Source organism: Myotis myotis, unplaced genomic scaffold (genome assembly GCF_014108235.1).
Source record: "Myotis myotis isolate mMyoMyo1 unplaced genomic scaffold, mMyoMyo1.p scaffold_m19_p_5, whole genome shotgun sequence".
Classification (NCBI taxonomy): Eukaryota; Metazoa; Chordata; class Mammalia; order Chiroptera; family Vespertilionidae; genus Myotis; species Myotis myotis.
The window spans coordinates 4,975,991-4,999,680 of NW_023416357.1; the positions used below are offsets into that span (position 1 = coordinate 4,975,991).

At 49.4% G+C, this 23,690-nt stretch overlaps 1 protein-coding gene across 5 annotated transcripts in view; it reads right to left on the reverse strand.

Moving 5' to 3' along the window:
* Positions 1-997: 997 nt before the first annotated feature.
* AGXT2 (alanine--glyoxylate aminotransferase 2) overlaps positions 998-23,690 on the reverse strand; it is a 30,629-nt gene continuing 7,936 nt past the window's right edge. For 2 of the 5 annotated variants that reach the window (XM_036310310.1, XM_036310309.1), the window contains exons 5-16: positions 22,894-22,988; positions 20,577-20,670; positions 19,856-19,949; positions 15,981-16,081; positions 15,025-15,117; positions 11,606-11,738; positions 10,135-10,226; positions 8,339-8,488; positions 7,653-7,703; positions 6,798-6,878; positions 5,434-5,532; positions 998-1,652 (exon numbers count right to left, since the gene is read on the reverse strand). In XM_036310310.1, coding sequence (XP_036166203.1) covers positions 1,545-1,652; positions 5,434-5,532; positions 6,798-6,878; positions 7,653-7,703; positions 8,339-8,488; positions 10,135-10,226; positions 11,606-11,738; positions 15,025-15,117; positions 15,981-16,081; positions 19,856-19,949; positions 20,577-20,670; positions 22,894-22,988 — 1,191 coding nt within the window. In that variant the 3' untranslated portion in view covers positions 998-1,544. The remainder of the gene's footprint in view (positions 1,653-5,433; positions 5,533-6,797; positions 6,879-7,652; positions 7,704-8,338; positions 8,489-10,134; positions 10,227-11,605; positions 11,739-15,024; positions 15,118-15,980; positions 16,082-19,855; positions 19,950-20,576; positions 20,671-22,893; positions 22,989-23,690) is intronic. The other 3 variants (XM_036310314.1, XM_036310312.1, XM_036310311.1) reach the window with 2 other exon arrangements.

Below are 23,690 nucleotides of genomic sequence, written 5' to 3' on the forward strand. Positions count from 1 at the left end.
CCATTACCTCAGTGAACTCCCAAGACAACTCAGCAGGTAGGAAGGACAAGTATTGATATGCCTGGGAACAAAGTGAGGTAAGAAAGAGATGCAAGGCTTGCCCAAGGTCATCTATAGCAAATAAGTGGAAGAACTGAATTTAGAATTCGGGTCATTTGGCTCTTAATTCAATGACCTTTCCACTGAACTTGCTTTGTTTGCATATTGGACACTGGAGGACTCATTAAAGGGGTTTTGATCTTATCCAGGGGACAATGGGGAGCAACTGGAAGGTTCTGTGCAAAGTAAGAGTATGTTTAAGTCAGTGCTCGAGGGAGGCAATCTCACAGTGAGTGCAGGATGTGTTGGTGGAGCAGACACCTTGGAGAGTAAACCATTAGGACATGCTTCAAACCAGGCACAGCTTAAATAAATATCGCATGGCATGCTGGTAAAGTTATTTCCTGTTCAGATCTGTGCATCCTCTTCTGTGTGTGTTAAGGAGAGGATCACACGTTGCCAGCATCTTTTCATACCCCTCAGATTCTTTCTGATCTCCCTTTTGAACAAAGAGAGAGTTAGCCACGGGCTGAGAACAACTGTATGCAACTGGTTCCGGGTACATTGCTCTGTGTTTACTCTGGTTTTATGATTATTCTCCAGTTATGACAAGTAGTACTGATTTCTCATTTATTGTAGTTATAGAAGGTTACTCTCAGAAACACCTAAGTGAAAAAAGTAGAAGAAAAATATGAAGTCAATTCTAAGCCAGATGGTAAACACTTATGGGAACAAACACGATGAATGTGCATTCTAATGACTAGAGTTTGGGAAATTCTTATATTGGAGACCATTGTAATAGGATTGATGAGGGTTTAGCCCAGGGTGGGGTGATGGCAGTGGAAATGGAGGAGGAGTCTCTGATAGACATTTTAAAGAAGTTAAAAAATTGGGGTATTTTCTGCATCATTTCTCAGGATGCTTATGGCTGCAATAAGAAAAAACTTAAACAAAAAAGGCTTGTGCAATAGCGTGAATTTATCATCTCATATAACAAGAAGCCTCAAGGTAAGGTTGGTCTAGATTGGGTAAGTTAGTGGCTCACTGACATCGCTAAGGACTCAGCTTCCCAACACCTGCCAAACTCAGCACATAAGCTTTGGTCTCATGGCCCCAAAGTGGCTGATATGGTTTGCGAGTCGCATCACAATAAATGATAAAGAGTGATGAAGAGTGAAGGATAAAGAAACCTTCCCCCGAAGGCACCTGCACCAAACATCGCCTTTCAGGTTTCATTGTCCCCAAATAGGCCACGTATCAGGCACCAATCAATCATTGCAAAGAGGACTTCAATGAGCACAGCTAACCTAGTGAAGAAGGATTCATTCTCTGAGCGAGGGATAGAGATCCTTTGCTGAAGGATTTCCCAGCATAATAGGGGCTCTGTTCACAAATCTGGCTGGTAGGCAGTCAACTTTTACAACTTATACCGGTGCTTCTGAAATCCCTCAAATTGAACATCAGTGGGAAGTTCTTGAGGCTTGTGGGTTTTTATGTTTTAGATTTTATTTAGCTCTTCTTTCCATGTGTTGGGTGACCGCAGCGCGAAATACGTCCACTGCAAAATCAGCTTCTGGCTTCGTGATGCACAGCGAGGGCGCGATGCGGAACGTCTGAGGAGACAGGAAAAAGGGGTCGTCAGAGAATCAAACGTGAAGGTGAGCGAATGCCCTAAACTAAGAATCTAAGACTTTGCTGTTACGGCATTTCCTGCGTCTCCTTGGTGGGCTGGTCTCCTTTCCAATGCGGTACCCAGGCCATTCACTTCCGGTCTTGTAAAAACTCTGTACCATCTGGCTGTGCTCCCTTTCCTTTTAGTCACCTGCTCACCTCCTCGCCCTTCCACCTCCTGCACTGAGGTCTTAGGTACCTACCTACACCCCATTTCTGCCACCACTGAGGGCGACCTTCATGTCCATGTGTGTACAAGCCAACAAACTAGCTTCTTACTTTCTTGATTACCACGACCCCCAGAACCTTCATCTCTGCTTCTCCACATCCATTCACACCCAAGTCGGTGCCATGAGCCCGCCCTTCACCAGGAATAATTCAATTTCTGATTCCCATTATGTCTGTCCTTAAAATGAAAGCTTCTGTCTCTTCATCCCTCCATTTATCTTCAGATCTATCGCCCCACTCAGATCTCTTTTTTTTCTAACCAGCTTGGAGCACGTGGTTGATCGTGTGAACTACTCTCTCACCTGCCCCCTCACTGTGCTTGCATTTCCTTCCACCTTCTGCAGCTGCACCCACGCCCACCCACGAAGTCCCAGCCCTGATCCAAGCTATAATGGAACTGCTTTGCGCCAACAGAGGTGGCCAAGAAGTGTTAAAGAACATCACGCTGCTTGGCAGCCGGAGAGCACTAGTAGGCAGGGCCTCCAAGTTCTGCTGGTCCCCTACATTTTTCTTGTTCTTTGTCAGATTCCCCTTTTCATTCTACACCTTTTTCATTCTTCTCAATTCCCTCGCCTCTGGCTCTATTTCACAGATGATCTTGCCTCATGTTTCTCAGAAACTGGAAGGCAAGATCTTTCCGTAGAGCTGGTTTCTCCCACATCCGTTCTTCTATCCTAACCTGAACCTCATTCCAACCTGAACGTTCAGAGAACGAGGTGTCTCTGCTCTTCAGCGCCTCATTTTCCACCTGTGCCGTTGGCCCCGGGGGCTCCCATCACCGTCACCCCAGGAAACAGCCCGCGTTCTCTTGCATCTTCAACTTCTTTTCAACTTTCTCCCAGGCCACAAACAAGCAGGTTTAAGGCTCTCATAACCCACATCCAGACCACACCGAGTAAACATCTGTTGGTCCCCTGGCCCCTCTAGCTGTCAGACAAACGTTATTTTCTCCTTTTATGCAAATTCACTAAAAAGACAGGTTGATGCTTGTTGGCCATCATTTTCCTCTCCCCTCTGTTCACATCTCAACCCACTGCAGGGTGGCGGCTGCCCCTGTCAGCCTGCCACCAGCACCCCAGCTCGAGCCGCCAGGGCCTGCTGAGTGCGGAACCCGATGGCGTGCTTCCGCCCTCGCCTTCCTGGCCTTCTCTGCTGCGCTTGGCACTTGGGTCCCTCCTTCTGAACTTGTCCACTTTCTTGCTGCTCCACACCCTGCAGCTTTCCTCACACCTCTCCGCCCTTGGTCTTGTCTCCACTCAGGCACGCTTTCGTCCACCTGCCCTTTCTATGTCGGTGGACAGCTTGCCAGCCTCGCCTCCCTGCATTTTTGACGCAGACACACTCCCAGGAGATGTCCTCAGCTCACCACTCACCCTGATGAGCTCCAAACTGTGATATTTACCTCCTTTCCGCTGAGCTACAGACTCATCTACAGGCCCGGATGCCCATCAAGCCCTCGAATGGAGCACGGTCAAAGCCCAAGTCAGCTTTATCCTGAACCAAGTTAGACACGAGGGCTCCATCCCTGCCTCTCCTTCTCCACATGCCGTCCGGGCATGTCGCTTCCAGGATTGTTCTCTGGGGCCTCCGCCCTCACAGCCACGGCTGCTCAAGCTCAGGCAGCATCGGCAACCCCCACCGGGACTCCCTGCCTCCAGTCCGGTCTCTCAGCCTCACCCTCCTCCGAGCAGATCCAGACAGCAGACGGCCTGAGCCTGGATCCTGGTTCTGCCACTGACTAGCTGTGTGACTCGGGCAGTTTAACTAACTTCTCTGTGTCTCTTTTTCCACATCTACAAAACATGGGTGATAATAGTATTTATTTCATAGGCTTGTTGAGAGCACTGAACGAGTCGTGCCAAGTGTTTAGAACCGAGCCTGACAAATAGGCGTCTTCTTCTTCTCAGTGACTGCCTCCTGCCCTAGGCTGCTGCCACACTGTGTGCGTGTGCGTGCAGCTCTTTGCACGCTGCCATGTTCCACCCACGCTTCCAGTGTTTATCTCATCGTTTAGGGCTCAATGCAGCCAGAAAGGCTGGCCTCGGGGGTCCCTTCTCTTTCCTCCTTTTTAGAGCTGCTGCGAGCTTCTGTTCTGTTGTACTTCTCTGTTCCCATGTCCCTCTCTCCTGCCAGCGCCGTAAGGGAGGGGCCAGATCTGATTGGTCACCGCAGCGTTAGTACGCGGCACAGCGATGGCCGCTTTGCACGTGTTTGCCGGGTAACTAAGGCATAACTGAGCAAGTCAGCCATGGATTGGTTTATGTCTGCGTAAGTCGGGCATCTCCCTGACGCCCCATCTTAGGATTTTCAATCGTTACCCTGTCTGATTTGTGCAGAAAAATATTTGTGACCGGGACCAGAAACAGCCCGCTGAGCATGTCCTAGCAGAAGTGCTCGCTCTGGCCCTCTGGGGTCCGGCGTGGGCTGGGCTGGGACAGCTCTAAGCCTACTGGTTTGCAGGCTGGGAGGCTGAGGGGAAGGGAAAGCTGCAGATGCCGGTGGGGAGAGACGAGAGCACGGAGTCTGAGCCGGAGTGCCCCCTCCCCTCCGGGCCTTTGGGAAAGGCGGTACAGAACGGCTGTGGGACAGAGGGGTGCACATAGGATCTTGCCTAGTAGCTCCATTTCCTCAGAGAAGTACAGGCAGGTGCTCACTGAAGCAGAGTGAGGGGCAGGAATGGAGCAGGGAGGCTGGGAAGAATGACTGACGTCTAAAATGAGAAAGATGGCAAAGGACAGGCACAAAGTAGGGGAGGGGCAGAGGTTGCCCTAAACCTTAGATCTCTGCCCCCAGCCAGTCCTGTGAGCGTCCTGCTGTGTGGGGGACGAGGGGCAGATTGCTGTACTCTCAGCAGCAGCCCGCGCACGGCCAGGGCCACACCAGTCCTCCCGGGGAGCTGCACTCTGCTTTCCCAGGGAGCATGGGAGCTTGGTGTCTGCACCCCCAGCCTGAGGGCGAAGGGCGCTGGGAGAGGCTGACTTGGAGCTCTGCCTTAGGGACCAGCCTGGGTAGCCCCCCATCTCTCCTGCGGGTCACCTGGCCTGCCAGCGCTCTGAGGTTGCTCCTGGCCCCAGGGGCCACTATGTGTTGAGAGGGTTGGTTAGGGTTTACAAAGCCAGAGCCCAGGGCTCAGTGAAGGACAGCCAGGATCGCTCTGACAGGCTGCAGGGAACTCACACACGAGGCACGCTGTTCATTGCACGACGGCTATGACGTTACTATGACCCGTAAATCCTCTGGTCGCCGGTTCCTGTTGCTGATGCTGTTAGACTGCCTCTAGCTATTCCCCACAGAACGCTGACAGCCAAACCGGCGGACACAGCGCCCCCTCGTGGCCCTAAGGCGCCGCTGCCACTTCATTTTGAAAATATCTGAGCTGATGTCTAGAGAGAGGGGCCGGTCCCCCAGCACACGCCTTTGGAAAAGTGACCAGGCAGCCTGGGGCGTCAGGGAGGGGCCCCCCTACAGCGCCAGGGAAGCCAGCCTTCCCCTCACCTGGGAGAAGAGGCCGCCTCGGCCGACGATCAGGCCCATCTGCCTGCAGTCCTCGTGGATCTGGCTCACTTCCTCCCGGGGAAGGGGCTGGCGGCTCGTCTGCCAATGAAACACATTTTCCATTTGGTGTTGGCGGGTGAGACATTGTTCCCAAGAGGAAGGGAAGCAGCTCAAGCAATCCGCGTTCTTCGTCCCTCCGGGTCCCTCTCCCCCTGCAGCGGGATGAGGCTGTTCATGGCCAGACTGGATCTTTTGGGGGTGTTATTAGATATTAATTTTATCTGGTGTTTGTTTTTATCCCGATTCATTTCCAGATCCCTAGAGACCAGCAGCCGGAGGCAGAAGCCCGAAGCTGGGCTCTAGCGCCTGCTGCCGGCCCCTCCCCAGCGGGAGCGGAGTCGGCTCTGGATGCGGGAGCCCCCGCGCCCCTTCTCTCCGTCCTGCCACGTGGAGAGCTCATTCCCAGGCCGGGAAGTGGCTCAGAACCTGCACGAGGACACGGACAGCCACGCTCTCCCGGGGCAGCATGGCCTGGGCAGCGGGGGTGGCCCGCGCGTCCCCTCTTCCCTGCGAGTGAAATCTGCTCTTTCCCTGGCGGGGGGCGGGGGACGGCGGGGGGCGGGGGACAGCGAGGGGGGGGCGGGGGGACGGGGGCGGGGGCAAGCGCTTCGGGAGCCACAGGCTGTCCCAGGTCCCGAGGCCTCTGAGGTTGGTCCTCCCTGTGGGTCCCGGAGTGCCAGCCCCCGGGGCCCTGCGGGGGTGCGGGGGGTCCCCTTTCTGTGGTCTCCTGTCTCCTGAGGCTGAGTACGGGCGCCTCCTTCTGACCTGGTCCCCTCGAGTCTGACTGTGTCAGTATAACGTCTTCCCAAGCTCGGGGAGCGGGGCTCACACCAGCCTCGCCGAGGGAGCGGGAGGTACCCGTGCTCCTTAAGGGCCCCCCAGGCGGCCCCCCAGGCGGCGGGGCTGGGAGCCCGCACTGGGAGCTCCTATCTGAGCGCAGGGCTCAGCCTCAGCTGCGGGCAGCCTCTCGGGCATCAGCACCGGCTGTGGCTCTGGTTCCAGATGCCCAGGACGAGGTCCTGGCTTGGGGGCCAGCCCTTCCCTCCTGTGAGATGGAGGTGGCTCCCAGCTTCATTCTTCTCCTTGGGGCTCCTGCCCCCCTCCTCTAGGCTTCAGTATCCACCCCCGTCCCCCCAACACCTCATCCAACTCGTTCCCCAAATCTTCGGTTCCTGGTGAGGAATAGGCCTGGGCATTTTTGTCTGTCTTAGAGCCTTAAGATCAGGAATGTCATCCTCACATGTTCAGGCCACTAGGCAATGGAGGACCTGGGAGGGAGGGAAGGACCAGGTCTTCTCACTGACCTGAGATGTCGTCGTGCAGCCTGTGGGAGGGCTTGACGTTTTACCAGGACAAATCGAGGCCTGAGGAACGTCTTTGGTCACCTGTCCATGCGCGGGCGGAAGTGGGGTTTGGAAGATTGAGAGCGGGGGTAGGGGGGTGGGGGGAACGAGGGGGGAGGGGGGCTCCTCGCTCGCTGGGCTTTCCTCTGGGGAGTCTGGACGTTGAGGCGCCTGCGGTCTTGGAGGGAGCTCCTGGCTGGGGGCCAGGGTGGACTCTGAGCCTTAAAGCAGCCCTTGACTGGGCCCCAAGCTGAAGGTCAGTCTGCAGGGCTTGTGGTCTGGTCTCATGTTCCTCTTCTTTTCCCGTTGTCCTCCCTGAGCTTTAAATCTGGTTTAAACATTCCAGCTTCCTACTGGCTCTGCTGTGTGGTTTTAATGGAAGAGTGTATACCTGTGGTCCTGTCTAAAGACTAAAAGAATGGACCATTGATTCTTCTAAACTAGATCAAATAGCAAGAAGTCACTAGGGGGGGCGGGGAGGGTTGGGGGGGCAGGAGGTAGGGGGGTAAGAGATCAACCAAAGGACTTGTATGCATGCGTATAAGCATAACCAATGGACATAAGACACTGGGGGATAGGGGAGGCTAGGGGACTGTCTAGGGCAGGGGGGGAAAAATGGACACATGTAATACCCTTTGTATTACTTTAAGCAATAAAAAAAAAAAAAGTCACTAGGGGAAAACTGAATCCCCATGGACACAGTTGGGGGAAAGGGGTCGGTCTGCATATTCCTCCCTGGGCCAGGATTCTCCCGCTGTTGGGCTCCTAGAGGACCTAGGGCTGCTTTGAGGGGAGGAGGGACAATTTCCTACTCACAGGGGCTGCAGGGGCAGCTGTAGAGACAAAGGAGGCTTTGAGAGACGCACACTGAGGTGAGAAATGTGGGGAGAGAAGGAGTCGCAGATTATGTGGTGATACTGAGGCTGGGGAGCTGGGAAGGTGAGAAACAGAGTGAACATGGGAGGAATAACTGGTTGGGGAAAATGCTAAGTGTAATTGCTGTCATGTTGAGTTTGTCACTGTGGGGAATGCCATCAGAGAGTCACATCATTCCTCCCTGGTTACTTGGGAATGAAATCTACACATACACCCCCCCCCCCCCCCCCCCCCCGCCCCACAGATCTTTAATATCCTTACCGTAACCATTACCACAACCTTCTCCCAGCCCTCCCCACTTACTTCCACCAGCTCTCTGGACCACTTGCTCTGCCTCCCCCCTCAAATAATTTCCTGCCTTGCCCACATTTGTAGTTCTAAATATTCAGTCATCACTGACGCTCTCTGCCTAGTGTGGCAAGAAGACCAGCTCCCTTTCCCAAGTCCCCGCCCTCACCCTCTAGCACTCTCCAGAGCCTGCGGGCATTCTGTGCTCACTCAACACGGGTGCTGTGCTGCGGGCTCCCTCCTGGGAGTGAGTGAAGTCAGCTTTCGGCTGGTGCTTACTACTTGGACTGTAGGTGCCCCCAGAAGCCACAGAGAGAGAGCAGCAGGTCAGAACCTACCTTATCCTTCACCATTTCTATTCCTATCATGAGGCCTTTGCCTCGGACGTCTCCGATAATTTCAAATTCATCCTGCAGCTTAGCCAACTTCAGCAGCAGGTAGGTGCCAACCTCTTGACTGTTTTCCTGCAGCTTTTCTTCTTTAATCACCTGTTGAGAGAAAGCCCCAAAGCCCTTGCATTAAGCCAAGTTCTAAAATGAAGAAGCAAGGAGAGGTGAGTGTAGGCGGCCCTCTTTATAGAAGCCTGACCAGACGAATGGAACCCAGGTCCAGTGTGGCCATACCACGTGCTACAGAAAGATTTCTGTGAGGAGAATGTAAGTGCTGGGGGCGGGGCCATTCCCCCTTCCTTCCTCATCTCCAGGGTGGGTGAGAATTTAGGAAAGAGTGGAAGCCACGTCTCAATGAGTCTGTCACAGAGCCCATAATCCTGAGCTCTATAGTGCCTGGCTCTGCTGAACACTGGGCGACCCTGGCTAAGAAGACAAGTGCTCTGAGGGCAGAAAGGTCACAGATGCCTGCCCTCCTGGCAGCTTGTTGGCCTTTGCCCAGCTGCCCCCAGGTGCCCAGGGGCCTCCCTGCAGGGCCCTGGCCTCTTGAGCTGAGCTGAGCAGGGCCCCGTGTGGCCCAGAGTCAGGGCACCTGAACAGACAACAGGATTCTCACTCTCTTGTGCGCACAGCGAGACTGTGATCTGACTCAATACATGCAACATGCACTGCATTATATTTCACTGATAGCCGCCGCGCGACTCGGGCCAACCTGGACGTGTTGAAGACCTTTCTGTCCACCTAAGTCCTCTCTACTTTCCATGTTGGTTGAGGTGACTCAGCACTTTTGAAAAAAGTTGGTGGCGTCTACAGAATGAAATAAATGACACATCCGACCCACAACTTCTTGAACATTCTTTCAGAAATACTTTAAACCTATTTATGCCAATGCTTTCAAGCATATTAGCTAGTGCATTCACAACGTCTTCTCCTACAGATGTGACCCCAGGCAAAAATCAATGGAGTGGGGCTAAACAGTAGCTAAAATACCTGGTAATCACATATCACAGATCCGCTGTAGTCTTTTAATTTATGACAGTACAAAAAAAAAAAAAAAAAAAAAAAAAAAAAGGCATGAAGCCAGGCCGGTGTGGCTTAGAGGTTGAGCATTGACCCATGAACCAGGAGATCACAGTTGGATTCCTGGTGGTGCCCAGGTTGCGGGCTCCATCCCCAGTAGGGGGCGTGCAGGAGGCAGCTGATCAATGATTCTCTCTCATCATTGATGTTTCTAACTCTCTCTTTCTCTCTCTGATATCAATAAAAAATTTTTAAAAAAACAAGAAAGAATATATAAGAGCCAAAATTAAACTATTATAAGGAAAAAGAGCTTGTTTATGTAAAGATAGTAAAGAAGTGACATTAAAGATAACAATTGCTCGCTATCCATAAAATAGCACTCAAATAACAAAGACACTTCAGTGCTACCAGGAGCTAGGGGAATGCTTACTAGTACATTTCCCATGCATGTGAGGTTTCTTATCTATTTCTTACTCAATACTTCGAGCACCAAAACTAGATCATTAAGAAAAGAAGGGCAGGTGCCAGAATAATAACTGGAAATCGAACTTTAATTCATAAACTAGTAATTATAATAAAATCTGGGAATCTAACTTTAATTCATGAACTAATAGTTAGCCTTCCTCTCCAATAATGCGATGTGATAAAGTCATGAGGATGTGTGTGTGGCTTTGAAGTTGTCGTTTTGTGACATGAGTGACGTCCATGTGGCTGCTGGCACATACCTCAAGCACGGCCGATCCGATGGCACAGGCCATGGGGTTCCCTCCGAAGGTGTTGAAGTGCAGGACGCATTTAGCCAAAGACTTGGCAATCTCTAGGAGGAGAAGGTAAAGGTAGGTAAAAGGGGACACCTTCCCATCTATAACCTCCCATCACAACATTTGGGGGACGTTGTAAGTGACATCATATCCAATTCATCCCTCACTCACCACATAGCGGATGCTATGGATGGAATTGTCGCCCCACCTAAGTCCCTATGTTGAATCCCTAACTACGTGGCTGCTTTAGGGAGGTCGTTAAGGTTAAATGAGGCCAAAAGAGTAGGTCCTAATCCCACAGGACTGGTGTCCTCAAAAGCAGAGACAACAGAGCTCTCTCGCCTTCTGTCAAAAAGGACATGTGAGGACGGAGCAAGAAGGCAGCCATCTTCGAGAGAGGTCTCACCAGAAACTAATTCTGTTGGCGCCTTGACCTGGGACCACCAGTCTTAGCACTGGGAGAGAGAAATGTCTGCCGGTTAACCTGCTCCCTGTGGTATCTTGTTCTGGTATCCCTGGCTGACCAATACGGCGCACAAGGAATCATAGCTTGTTTACTCAATGGGGAGTTGGCTAACAAAGACTTGAATGTGCCCTGTGAACTGAGAAGTACCTTAAATCTTGACTTGTGAAATTTAACTCGGAACCTTCATTAATAAAACCTTTTTCCCCCCCTGTCTTTCACTTTTGGGATTAAGGAGGAAAAAAAAATTCCTCACATCAAAGATTTAGTAATATAATTTTTGGATTGTTTCAGGGTGAGTATATATTCAGCTCATTATACTTGACTTTCTACCAGTACATCCGTATTTTTGTACCTTAAGTCATTTAATAAAAATACCTAACTAGCTTTCCGTGCCTCATGTGGGGAAGACAAATGAAATAATTTTAGGAATTTCATAAAAATTGTTTTCTGTCAGACCTCACTAAAATGCAGAATTCAGTTACTGTTCATGTTCTGGCTAAGTGAGCTTGTGCCATATTTAGCTGTTTGGTAGATGAGACATCCACAGACACATCTAATGCTCTGGACCTTGAGTCTATAGCTTCTTAATGTGGCGAGACCGAGTTAGAGTTTCCTTCCAGAATGTGAGCCCTTGGAAATTCCAGGGTTGGTTTCAGGCTGGTTAACAAGGATCCCTTGGGCTGGTGGCACATTTCCCTATTCCTTGGCAGTGTGTCTGAACCCTGCATTTCATGGTGGAGGCGGGAGAATTAGTCCGCCCTGCAGCAAGGGCGAAGGGGCCGCTTGCTTTCATCCGGCCACGATCTGGCAGGCAGACTGTTCCTTTTTTGTTTTTGTTTTTCATTGCTTGGGAAATGCATGTGAGTTCCCCTACCCGTCTCCAACCCATACACATTCCAATGCGAGTTCCTTCTCCAGTTGCTGATGCAGGAGGCCAGGCAGCAGCCACACACTGCCCGGAGGTCCTACCTGGCGTTGTCACAACTGCTGCCATGGGAAAGCCATTCCCAATCCCTTTGGCCATGGTGACGATGTCTGGCAGGACGCCGTGGGTTTGGAAGCCCCAGAAGTGAGAGCCCAACCTTCCAAATCCCGTCTGCACCTGAAGGAAGCAAATCCAAATCATTGGGAAACTTTCAGGAAACGCTGGTGTTTCTGACCCTGACATCTTCACTTTCCTCCCCCTCCCCCTCCCCTCCCCTCCCCTCCTGCTTAGCTCTCCTCCTCCTCAGGATCATCATTGCCAGCCATTGTCACCACATCTTTGTACCATCATTGACAAAACGCTTCATCTGTGACTGAGCTTTCAGGCCCCCAAAGCCATTTACTAGCTTTGTGTGACTGGCTATGTTTCTGAGGTCATTCTGTACCTGTGTTTCCTCTGGTAAGTAGGAATGCTAGTAGCCACGCGTCACAGGCCTGCTGTGAGGGCCGTACACACGATGCATTGGCAAGGATCATTATGATTTAGCAAAACTTAGCGATTCCTGTGTGCAAGGCGGCAGGGTGGAGCCTGGAGGAGCAGCCCCTGCCCCCGGCTGGGTGAGGCAGCAATTACAGGAAGCGGGTGGGGGTGGGGCACCTGCCACCCGCCTGGATAGGACAGCCTTCCTCTTCCTGGAGACCTCCTTTCTTCCTGAGGGTTCCGTCACCAGGAGGACCCAGCTGGGCCATGTAACTCAGGGCCCAAAGTTGATCTTTGTTGTCTTGTTCATGTTGCTCTTTCTTTCTAGAAGACTCCGTCCCTGTTTTCATGCCACCAATTCCTCTTGTCTTCAAGCACAGCTTCCTCATCATCCTGTGGTCAAGGCTGATTTTCCCAGCAGGGCCCCCAGTCAAGGCATCTGGGCATGCTGCCATCGGAACCAGCCGCCTCTGCCATCGGAACCTCCCGCCTTAGGCTGTCAGCACCAGGGTACCTGTCTGATGCCAGGGGCTGTATCTTACACCTCCTTTGATCCAGAACACCGCAGAGCGCCTGGTAAAAGCAGGCACGTAGGGTCTGGAGAAGGAACGGCGTGGCGAGCGCCTAAGCGCACATAGCCAACCAGCATGCCACTGCCATCGGACGTGGCCAGGGCCTCTGTGGCCACGGCTCCTTGACCTCTCCCTGGCTCTGTCTCCTGGCCTGTCTGTCGGTCTCCATCTCTAATGCACACATTGCAGGTCGGGACCGAGGTGCGGAGCTGCTGCCTCTGAAATGTACTTGAATGAGCTTCCTTCCAGGCGACCTTCTTATGGCTCCCGCTCTCTCCAGGGTGCGCTGCCCAGGCGGACTCCAGGGGTTAGAATGACATGATGGCAAACCAGGTGGCCGAGCTTAGACCCAGGAGTCGGACAGACCTGGGCCCCAGCCTGGGGGTCTCCCACTTCCTAGCTCTGGGCCACTGGGCAAGCTGTCGGATTTGCCCAAATGACATCATGTAGGTTTGAGTCTGGCTCTGGCCCTACTAACTGCACGACCCTGGAGGCTGATTTAACCGGCTTGGAGTTCAAATCAGTTTTCTAGAAAGCAGGAAGAATGACAATGGGCCGTACCTTACAGAGCTGCCAGGGGCATTAGCTGGCGAAGCGTTACAAACGGGCCTGGCACGCAGGGAGTGTTCGGAAAGTTCCAGCCAGTCTTCGCGTTGCCTGGCCATTCCAACTGCCCTTCCAAGGTCACCTTGAGTTACTTTCCCATCTTGTTCTCGCAAGTGACAAAACCACGTCTCAGAAAACCCTGCAGCTCATGTTTCCTGTGAATCCAGTCTGCCTTCCCTCTGCTTAGGGCAAGTGTGGCAGCTTCAGGCTGCACTGACTCCAAAGGTGAAAGTTCATTCTTTTCACTGATGGAGCGAGTTGCAAACCTATTGAATATATTTTTCTTCTTTTTAATAACAGATTAACTTTCTTCAGCTAGGACTTTGATTAGCTGACGTTCCCTAAACTTGAGCCAGCAGGTTGCAGAGGGGCGGTGGGGGTGGGCGAGGCGGTCCAGTCCCCCTGAGGCTAACAGAGACCCAGCTGCATGTGTAGAAACTGCAGAAAAAATCTGAGAGGGCCCTAGCCAGTTCGGCTCAGTGGATAGAGCATTGATCTGCAGACTGAAGGGTCCAGGTGGTTTGATTCCGGTCAAGGGCACATGCCTCAGGTGCAGGCTCAATTCCCCCTGCCCACTCCATCAGGGTGTATGTGGGAAACAATCAATTGACATGTCTCTCTCTCCCTTCTACTCTCTCTAAAAATCATTGGATCAATGGAAAAATATCCTCAGGTGAGGATTAACAAAACAAAAAAAATTTTGAGGGGGAGCCCGAGATCTGCGTTGGGTTGATTAGTTGAGGAAAGTTGATTAGTTGATTGGTTCAGGCAAAGATGGCAGATCTGGAACCTGCATGCAGCATAGGAGTTCCCCACCTGCTCTTGGTGGGGCCACCATTGCTGGTGGAATCAGGATGAAGGAGCCAGGAGCACCTTTGGGGGCCTGGGCGCCATCCTCTGCCCATCGATCGCCATTGCTAGTCTCATGAGGCAAAACATTACTTTCTTAATAGACTCTAATATGAGGTGTGATTATAAGTAAACTGGTCTCTTTTAAAAACACACAGGCTAGAGCTCACAGAAGCAATGAAGTCTATTCTTTAAAGTCGTCCCCTGAGGCAGTATGCTGTTCCAAGAAGGCCTTAACTCAAGCTATGTTAGAATTTTTGGGGAACTATTTTTTTAAAAAAAAATATATTCCATTGATCTTTCACAGAGAGGAAAAGAGAGGGAGAGGGATACAGAGTTAGAAACATCAATGAGAGAGAAACATCATTCAGCTGCCTCTTGCACGCCCCCTACTGGGGATGTGCCCGCAACCCAGTACATGCCCTTGACCAGAATCGAACCTGGGACCCTTCAGTCCGCAGGCCAACGCTCTATCCGCTGAGCCAAACCAGTTAGGGCGGAAACTATTTTTTGAGTATCCCCAGTGGTGGCCCTCTTCTAACTTAGAGGCTGGGCTTTTTTCTTTTTTAATATCCTTGCCAAACAAGTTTTGTTACTAAGGTAAGGCGAATGGGGCCAGCATGGTTAACACTCTCTCGGCAACAATCACTTGATGAAGATTTGGTTACGAGATTAAGTTTCCTCTGTGGTTTTTAAGTGGCCCCTGATGTAACCCCAAATCGGAATTTAAAGATATTTTCAATGATGGCAATATGTGGTAGACTTCAATTTGCTGCCTGTACTTGTTCAAAAGACCGACTAATCCACGAATAAACCAGCCGGCCAATAGCAGAAGCTCCACTAACTTGTACCCACCCTGGCCTTTCTCTGCCTGGAATACAGAGGGGCATCAAAAGGGCTTCTCCCTGCGCCTCGCTGCCCCTGTGCCCCACTTTGCATGTTCCAGGGCCACTCACTTCGTCCGCGATGCACACGCCTCCTCGCTCCCGCACCAGCTGGAAGGCCTCCTTCAGAAACCCCTTCGGGTACTGGACGAACCCGTTCACCCCCTGCAAGAGTCCAAACCCAGGAGACTTAGCACAGCAACACGGCTGGAAAAAACAAAGGAAGATCGCTTATCATCATTAGTACTTTTAGCCACTTTTTTATACTCAAAATAAAATTTTTTTTCTGTCCTGGCGTCTTCTACCCTTGGTTACAGCACTTCCGCCAGCTCCTCTTCGGGCGGGTCTCCAGGCTACTGTCCTGCAGGTTAGTGGTAACTTGATGTGGTCACGGGAGGAGGCAGACACCCATTCTGCCATTTACACCGGAATTGGAATTCCAGCAACTTTTAAAACAGTCTCTAGAACTGCTTCCACTATGGGTGAAAAGAGGCCATTATTCCTATGCCATGCCTTCTGGGGAAAAAATGCAAATGTATGCTTTCCTGAGATTAGAATAAGAGTAAATTAAGGGGATTTAGTAAGGTCATACAGGGTGGGGCAGAAGTAGGTTTACAGTTGTGAGTACGTGAAACACAGGGTTTATTCTTGCATTATGACTTATTAATTATTGCATTATTTCCATGCAAACAACTGCAAATCTACTTTTGTCCCACCGTGTAGAAAGGCCTCTGCTCACAGTGTGGGTATTAAGCAACTAAAAATTGCTGGGGTTTTCTGTTGTTCAGAATATTAGGAGTTTATAGTTTTATCTATCTTATCTGTCCAGCCCAGAAATTCAGAAGATGGCATATTTATAAGTCAGTTGAAAATCATGGGCTCTCTTTTCTTCCAAGGGGACCAAGGGAATAAATTGACTTTGGAGAGGGACACGGCAATGGTTAAAGGATTTCACAATTCTCTAGAATGTCTGAGTTAAAACTCTGATAACTGTAAACTCAGGGACTATCTCAGGCTGATATACTCACTTGGATTGGTTCTGCAAAAAATCCAGCAATTGACTTGCCCACACAAGTGCTGAGAGTATCTTTGAACTGCTCGATATACTGGTCTTCAGCGTGGCAGCAGTCTGCGGATAACAACCAACAAAGAAACGAAGCCCCCACGTGTGTGAAGGAGTGCAGTGGCATCAGAGGAGTGGGGAAAACACAGACCAAGCAAACAGGAAGAACAAATGGCCTGCAGTCCCTCGGAATACAGAAAACCAGGATGGCAGGGTCCTGATTCCTGAAGGGGGAACATTCTGTCAGAAGGGCTCGCACTCTGGCTCCAGCAGCACGACGAAGGCAACCACAAAGGCATAAACAAACCGCTCCGTCCTTCCGTCTGGGGAGGAAATGCCCGGAAGTGCCATTGAGTTTGGTATAGATGGCTGCTTCCCCTAAGGAGACCCATCCTCTCAGCCGCATGGATTTCATTCAAATGTCATGGGGGGCGGGGGGGGGGCAGTTAATCTATTTGAAAATAACTCTATGTACCTTTAGTTGATACTTAAGTTGCTACACAATTTTAAAGTTATGAAGTGCCTCAGCCTTCAGCTAGTCAGCGTGTTTATAGAACAATTAGAATTCAGTCTACAGAGGAATATACTAGAGCCGGGTGACCTCCATCCCTGCAGCGAGGAGAGCAGGAAGCGGTCCCCTCTGGAATAGCAAAAGGTCCCTGATGGACACATCCACATGGCTGAACCTTCAGAATTTCTACCTGCCCCTGTAACTTGGATCTAAACAGCCCCATGGGTTCTTTGAACATAAAAACTCATGTCCGTGGACAGTAGAGGGACCTCCAGGACAATGCGGATGCAAAGGAAGTGACAGTGGAAGTCTGGAAGACGAGTCACCAGCTCCCACCCTAACACTCACTTAGAGGCAAGGCTACAGCCTGTCTCCTGAAGGCTAGAGATGAGGAATAGAGACCTTCAGTCATCACCCTCAGGATGGAAGCATAAATCTATTTCGTATTCCAGCTCCTCATTGGAAAATGAGAAAATCACTACCTGGCCCCCAACATATTTTTTAGGCCATAAGTGATGTTCGGGAAAGCTGGCTTGACAGAGCTACCTGATATCCTGGGTTAGTTAGAGTTGGGGGTTGGGGTGTGAAGAAGGGAGTAATAGAAAGGATATCAAACCCAGCAAGCACATGGTTAGCATCAGCTACACTGTTGGATGGGCAGGATATAGTAGACAAATAAATGTATGCCTCTAGAGATTGGAATTTCTTATTTTTAAGAAAGGAAGGGAAAACAGTCTAGGATGACCTGAAAGGATGGACAGACACATGTCCAAAAGATGTAATTTGGATGTTTATCAAGCCCATTTATAATTAGAGAAATCAAAGGGTAGAGCAAAATCAACCCAATGTCTTAAATTTGGACAAAACCAAACCCAGAGAAGATAATATTTTGCTTGACTCTGAGCTAGACCTTTCCTGATGCCACCACCCCCACCGCCCACACACTCAGTGATGGGAGGGGCCATCCACTGTCATCAGAGCTTTTCTTCACTTCACATTTACTTCACTGGCTCATTGCTGTAACTCCAGGTCAGGCTGGCCCTGGAGAGAGACTTGATGCAGTGGTGTCACCATGACAACGTCAAGGCGGTGGAGAGTGGATGCTCTGTGGGATACCAGCCAAGCAGCAGCGTGGAGAAGGGAGAGTTCTTTTTTCAGCTGATGATGTAGAAAGAGTTAAGCAGAATGGGGAGCCAAGGAAGAAAGAAAAATCAAGAAAAAGAAGACTTGTCTTGCAAAAGGTGAAGAAGAGTGACATGAACAGTAACAGGTTGAGGACATTGTGGGGTCAGTGGCTATTGACCGGTGAATTTCATCACAGGTTACAGCTGCAATTCAGGGCCTGGAATGAACACTTGGGAATCAAAGTTCCCTCAGGAGGGGGTGAAGGGGGACAATGCAATCTGCCACACGACCCCCTATATTAGGCTCACAAAACGGACCACTGCTTAGGTCAATGTGGGGAGTGATGGGATAATGCTGAGGTGAAACATCTTCTATGGAGATTGGCACTTGAGTGGACCCTAAGAGGAACCCGACAATGGGAACTTTCTACCCAAAGTACTTTGTGTGTTGGAATGTTTTTGTAAACATATTTGAATAAACCTTTTTACAGCAAAGACCAACTTCTCAGGCCCTAAAAGCACTAGCAGAGGCTAAAGTCTCTTTTTGCATTCCAATTCCATTTAAAGATACGGTGTCAGCCTTATCTCTTGAAAATATGAGTTAGCAAAACAGCTGACTTCAGAATGCTGAAGACAACAAGTTCAGGGGAGCAGGGATGAATGCCTGTCACTATCAATTAGCTTCTAGTTGCCAATAGAGAGATTACTACCAGAGAGGTTCTGGTATTTTCTATCTAGTTGGCCTACGGCTGAGGGAAAGACCTCAAAGAGGGAGGAGGCAGAGAGAATGGAGAGAGAGGGGGACACAGGGCAGGGAGGTGAGGGAATGACCATCCCTTGAGTGCTTCTGTCTACTAGGCTCTGTGCTGGTGGTTTTGCAGTCATATTGAGGTCTGTGAGGTGAACCCAAGTGAGTTTGGTTCTTGATGCCATACAGATAAGATATACAGGTCTGATTGTACTTGGCCTTGCTATGATCTGCCTTCCTCTACAAAAATTCCCTTGCCTTGATCTCATGAAGTCCTGGGATTAAAGGTCAGGGAGGCAGGTATTCTTATCTCCATCTTTCAAATGAGAAAACGTAAGCAAAAGATGGGGCTTTCTCTCATGTCGGGCAGGGAGTGGGATCCAGGCCTCCTGACTTCATGTGTCTCTTCGATCCCGGCCAGCGGAACAGGCGTTATTTCAAAGCCTGGGTTTATCCTGCTGGGATATTAGTGTAAACCAGGGTGCTCAGAGGTTGGGAGCACTGGCTTTGGAGTCAGGGACTTGGGTTCAAGTCCTAGCTGTGCTGCTTCCTAGGTGTGGACTTTGGTTTCTTCATCTGTACAGGGTTTGAATGACAGCTGGATAATTCCTTATGGTTTTAAGTTCTGTGCCCCTGACATCTGGATCCAATGCTCATTCTTTCATCTTTCTACCTCCATCTGCCTTATCCCATCTGCATTTTAAGATGCCTGCGACTGTTCTTCCTTTCCAAGCTGCTTTTAGAGACTTCCATTTGCACTCTCCCTCCAGCACAGTGACACTCACTATTCTATTCAGGCTCATTCAGCCCGCACATCTAGTGCTTCCCTTCAGCTCTCCTGAGGAGCAGCCACTGGAACGGTGCTGAACTATGGCGACAGATCTGAGGTGGGACTTGGTGATTAGCAAAGAACAGATGCCATGCCCATGCCTCCTCCCTCGTGTAAAACATGCAAAAACAATGCGTTTGATAAATAGAAGTTTTCCCTGTGAGAATGCCTTCACAACATTGGCGAGAGATGTCAGCAGCTTTCAGGAATGGCCCTATGTGTTGACAGATGCCCTCATTTTGGCTGGCATCTGAGTCCCTGGGGAGTTTTGAGATTTCTAAAAGTATTCTTTTTCCTCTCCCCTCCCTCCCTTGGAAATGGGTAAATGATTCACCAACCGTGTTTTCTTTTAAGATCAATAGCAGAGCTATTGCTAACAGAGCTAACAGAGCTCCTTTAAGTAACTACCAGGTGACGGTCTGTGTGTAGCGTGGCTGTGGGAGCAGGCGGTGCTTTTCCTCACAGCCAGGTGGGACAGTGGCAGTGGGCATGAGAAGTGATTCAATGAGGGCTTGCTTTCTAGTTTTGTTTCCTTCCCCACTTTTCCCCGGAATTGCATCAGCCTTTCTCCAAGTGACTTAATCGCTCCCGACCTTCCACCAGGTCCCTCCCTCCCCACCCGTGGGACCTGGTGCACAGCTGCATTTCCTAATCGTTTGCACTGGAGAGTCTCGACAGTGGCTTCCTCCCCAAGGACCACGGAAAACATCTGGGCACATTGTCTGCAAAGGACAAAAGGAGAAGTTTGGCAAAACATGAGCAGAAGACAGCCAACTAGGGGAGCACATGGTACCAATCAAGGCAAGAGGGTTTCTTAATTTGATATCGAGGTTCCTCTCCCACTTAGGGTGAAAACCTAATTTTTCTGCTCTGCAGGGATCATTTTTTCCTTAGGAAAAGGTGTGTGGGCCTCTACAAAGGAAACTGGTTTCAACGTCAGCCTGGAAACAGCTTGCTCAAGGGTCCGGTGGGTGAGGGCATCCGAAAGAATAAGAATAAGTAGGTGTCTGATGCTGAAGAGGTGAGGACAGGGGTGATTTTTATAGACAGTTTATGCATTTAAAGGTTTGCGATCTAATTTCAATGCATTTATTGAAATTTACTTGATTTTATTTAAGAGTAAAACTAGTTTTAAAAATCCTATTACTCAGACTTGGAAGGTCTTTCTAAGGAACACTTCCCCCCAGCGGTCTTTAGACAATTAAGTCAGACTGAGCCCCGGGTGAATGATGGGCTTTATATTCGTTTCTAAGGCTAATACCCGGAAAATCTGCAGTTATTTTAAACGTCAATTGTTCCGCTTACCCAGCAGCCTTTAGAGAAATAAGACAAAAAATCTCAAAACTCACTGATTGGCAGCCCACTGCGCCAGGGAGTGTCATCTTGAATTGCCCTACGTTTGACAAGCCGATTGTGTAAGGACTGCATCCGTGGTAGGCTCCTCTGCAGAGAAAACACAGTCGGAGGACAGAGTTAAGTTCATTATTCTTTGATCTCTGGCCTGTGAAGCACGGAGTAGGACAACGGAGAAACCCCGGGAGGCCGTGGAGATGCAATGGAGCACCATTTCATGCAACTCCAGTGGTTTCTAAGAAATCCTCTAAGCCTATGTCAGGCAAATTAACTTATGTATCTTTCCTGCCGATGTCATAGATTTGAAATTGTAGGAGAGATTTTGGAGACCATCTAGCCAAGAACTCTGACCTTACCACCTGACTTACGGTTACTCTAAAGTAGTGAGACTCCTCTTCCGGCAACAAGACAAAAATTATACTAGGTGGAGTAAAAGTAGGCTTACAGTTGTACATATGGAAATAATACAATAATTAATAAATAATCTATCCTATATAATAAAGAGCTAATATGCTAATTAGACCAAACAGCTGAAGGACCATCCAGACGACATTCCGGATGAAGCCGAGGCGCTGGGGCTGCGAGGGCTGAGCCCCTTGCACAAAGTTCATGCATCAGGCTCTAGTATATATATAAAAGCCTAAGTGACTGTTCGACCATTCAACCGGTAGCTATGATGCCCACTGACCACCAGGGGGCAGACGCTCAATGCACAGGCATGGAAACATGAAACAGACTGATGAATCTCAGAGGGAAAGGGGGAGGGGGAGGGTGGGAAGAGATTAACCAAAGATCTTCTATGCATACTAGAGGCCTGGTGCATAGATTCATGCACCGGTGGGGTCCATCAGCCTGGCCTGTGGGGACCAGGTTGAAACCGGCAGTCTGACATCCCCCGAGGGGTCCCGGATTGCGAGAGGGCATAGGCCAGGCCGAGGGACCCCATCGGTGGCACTGGGCCTCCAGTATAAGAATACATTATGTTTCTCATATTACAACTGTAAACCTACTTTTGCCTCACCCTGTATATTCAATGAGTATTTGTCCTTGAAATAGTCACCTTGAGAAGCCAAATGTTTCTTCCTGTGATGCAGCTGATGCTCAACACCGTTGGGGACTCTTTTTTAAAAAGTGCCTTAAAAGCTACCTGATTTGCCATAGAAGAAACACAGGATTTGCTTCTTCTTGAACCTGAAACAATCCTACTCAGTATAAATCATCCTAATCATCAATTTGGCTTCAAATGAATTTGGGCAATTTCCCAAATCAAAATCACGCAAAGTTCAGATTTAGGACTGAATGAAGACCAATCCTATGCAAACAGATGGTCATCTATCTTGAAAGAGGAGACACAGATATGTGATGAGCCCTAGTGGCACCGTGACTGCTTTGAATAGGTTAATACTTGCCTGGACATACATCTTCTGGAATGTTACTTTAGGTAAAATATCCATCACAACTCTTTACAGTCATATTTCTTTAATAGCAAACGTTTGCTCATGCCTGCTATCACTATATGTGCTTTTTATATGGAATCTGTACTATTGGGTGTGCTTTGGTAGTAAAATTGTGCTGAAATGAAATCTTCTTTCAAATCTAGACAGAAATTATGGCCATGAATAATATGGTGGAAAGAATGGGACTATTTCTTTATTCCATCAATTTTTACTATAACTCACTCCTGTCTTTTGCATAAACCTTGCTGTAATCGTGTTTAAATGTGCTATATAAAATTACCTGAGGGAGGCAACTGTAAGCAAAATTCTTAGTGTTCTATTATTTCTAACGCTAATAATTTAGCCATCAAGGGTTAATAATTAACCTATTAAATGACCAACTCTCAAAAGTCCCCCAAGGGAACAGAAGTATGGACTGAAAAAGAAGAAAACGTGGAAGCCTGGTGCAGCTGGCACTGTGAATGCCGACTGGCTCCTTATCACAAGCAGAGATGAAGTGGGCCCAGCTCCTCTGGTAGAGTCACGAGTTTCTATGAGTGGAGACCAGTAATTCCCCACTTGGCATATGTCATCATCCAAGTACATCTTCAAAGTAAAAAGAGCTGTGATGTGACCTTCGCTTCCATAGGAGATCTATGACATTACTAGACTTCACGCTGTTGGTTACGCAGTCAGGGACCCCTACTTCGGATCAGGCCAATTTGGATGGGGTCATCCAGTCGTAAAATTCATTGGACTGATCTTGCCTTAAAACCTAAAATTAGAAACATACCCTCCACGCTGTATTTTACAGCTAGACATTTAGTGTTGGGGTAAGTCAATGCCGTTCAAGTTGGATGTTCCGAGGTGTGGTTACCTGAATGAAATGATGTCTGTGTTCTTTGAGTGTGCTCTGGCCATCAGCATGGCTAGGTCGTTGGCTTCTGAGCCACTGTTCACCAAGAAAATGACCTGGAGGGAAGGAAATACATGTGGCCTCATACTTCAGTTTATTTTCTTATTATCCATTCATTCAAAATTGCTGAAGACTGTCCCAGCCCAGATTATTAAGGAGCGTTTCCTAGCAGTTCTGTCATTTGACTACTGTAGTAATTCTACAGCTTTTCATTGAGCAGCTGCTAACAGCTAGAGATGCAAAAATGGCTCAGGGATTGTCCCAGTGTGAAACGTTTTGGATTTTCATTGGCTTTGTTTGACGCTCTGCAGTATACTTAGGTGGGGAGATGTGCTGAGTTATACACAGTGGTTAGTGGCTGAGTGGATCCGAGCACCAGGTCTGTTGATTTCTGAACCTAACTAACCCAAACCCTAACCCTAACCCTAACCCTAACCTGATCTAAGGGCTTGGGACTAGGAAGCTCCCTGATCCTGCAGCCCGAAGGGTATCCCAGCCTGAGCTGTGTGTGAATGGTGAAAAAAACAAGCAAACAAAAAAATGCAGTTCATCTTGGCCAAACAAAAGGGGCAAACAGAAGGGTATGAGTCCTCCTGGCTTGGGGACGGGCATGTAGGCATGCTCTGTGCCCTTGCTGACTTCCTGGCTTCTGCTCTTTCGTAAACATGACTGGGCTGAACTTTGGTTACAATTATTCCAACTTTCATGTCTTCCAGATACTATAGTCAATAGAGTATCTGGGTACTAGAGTAAAATCA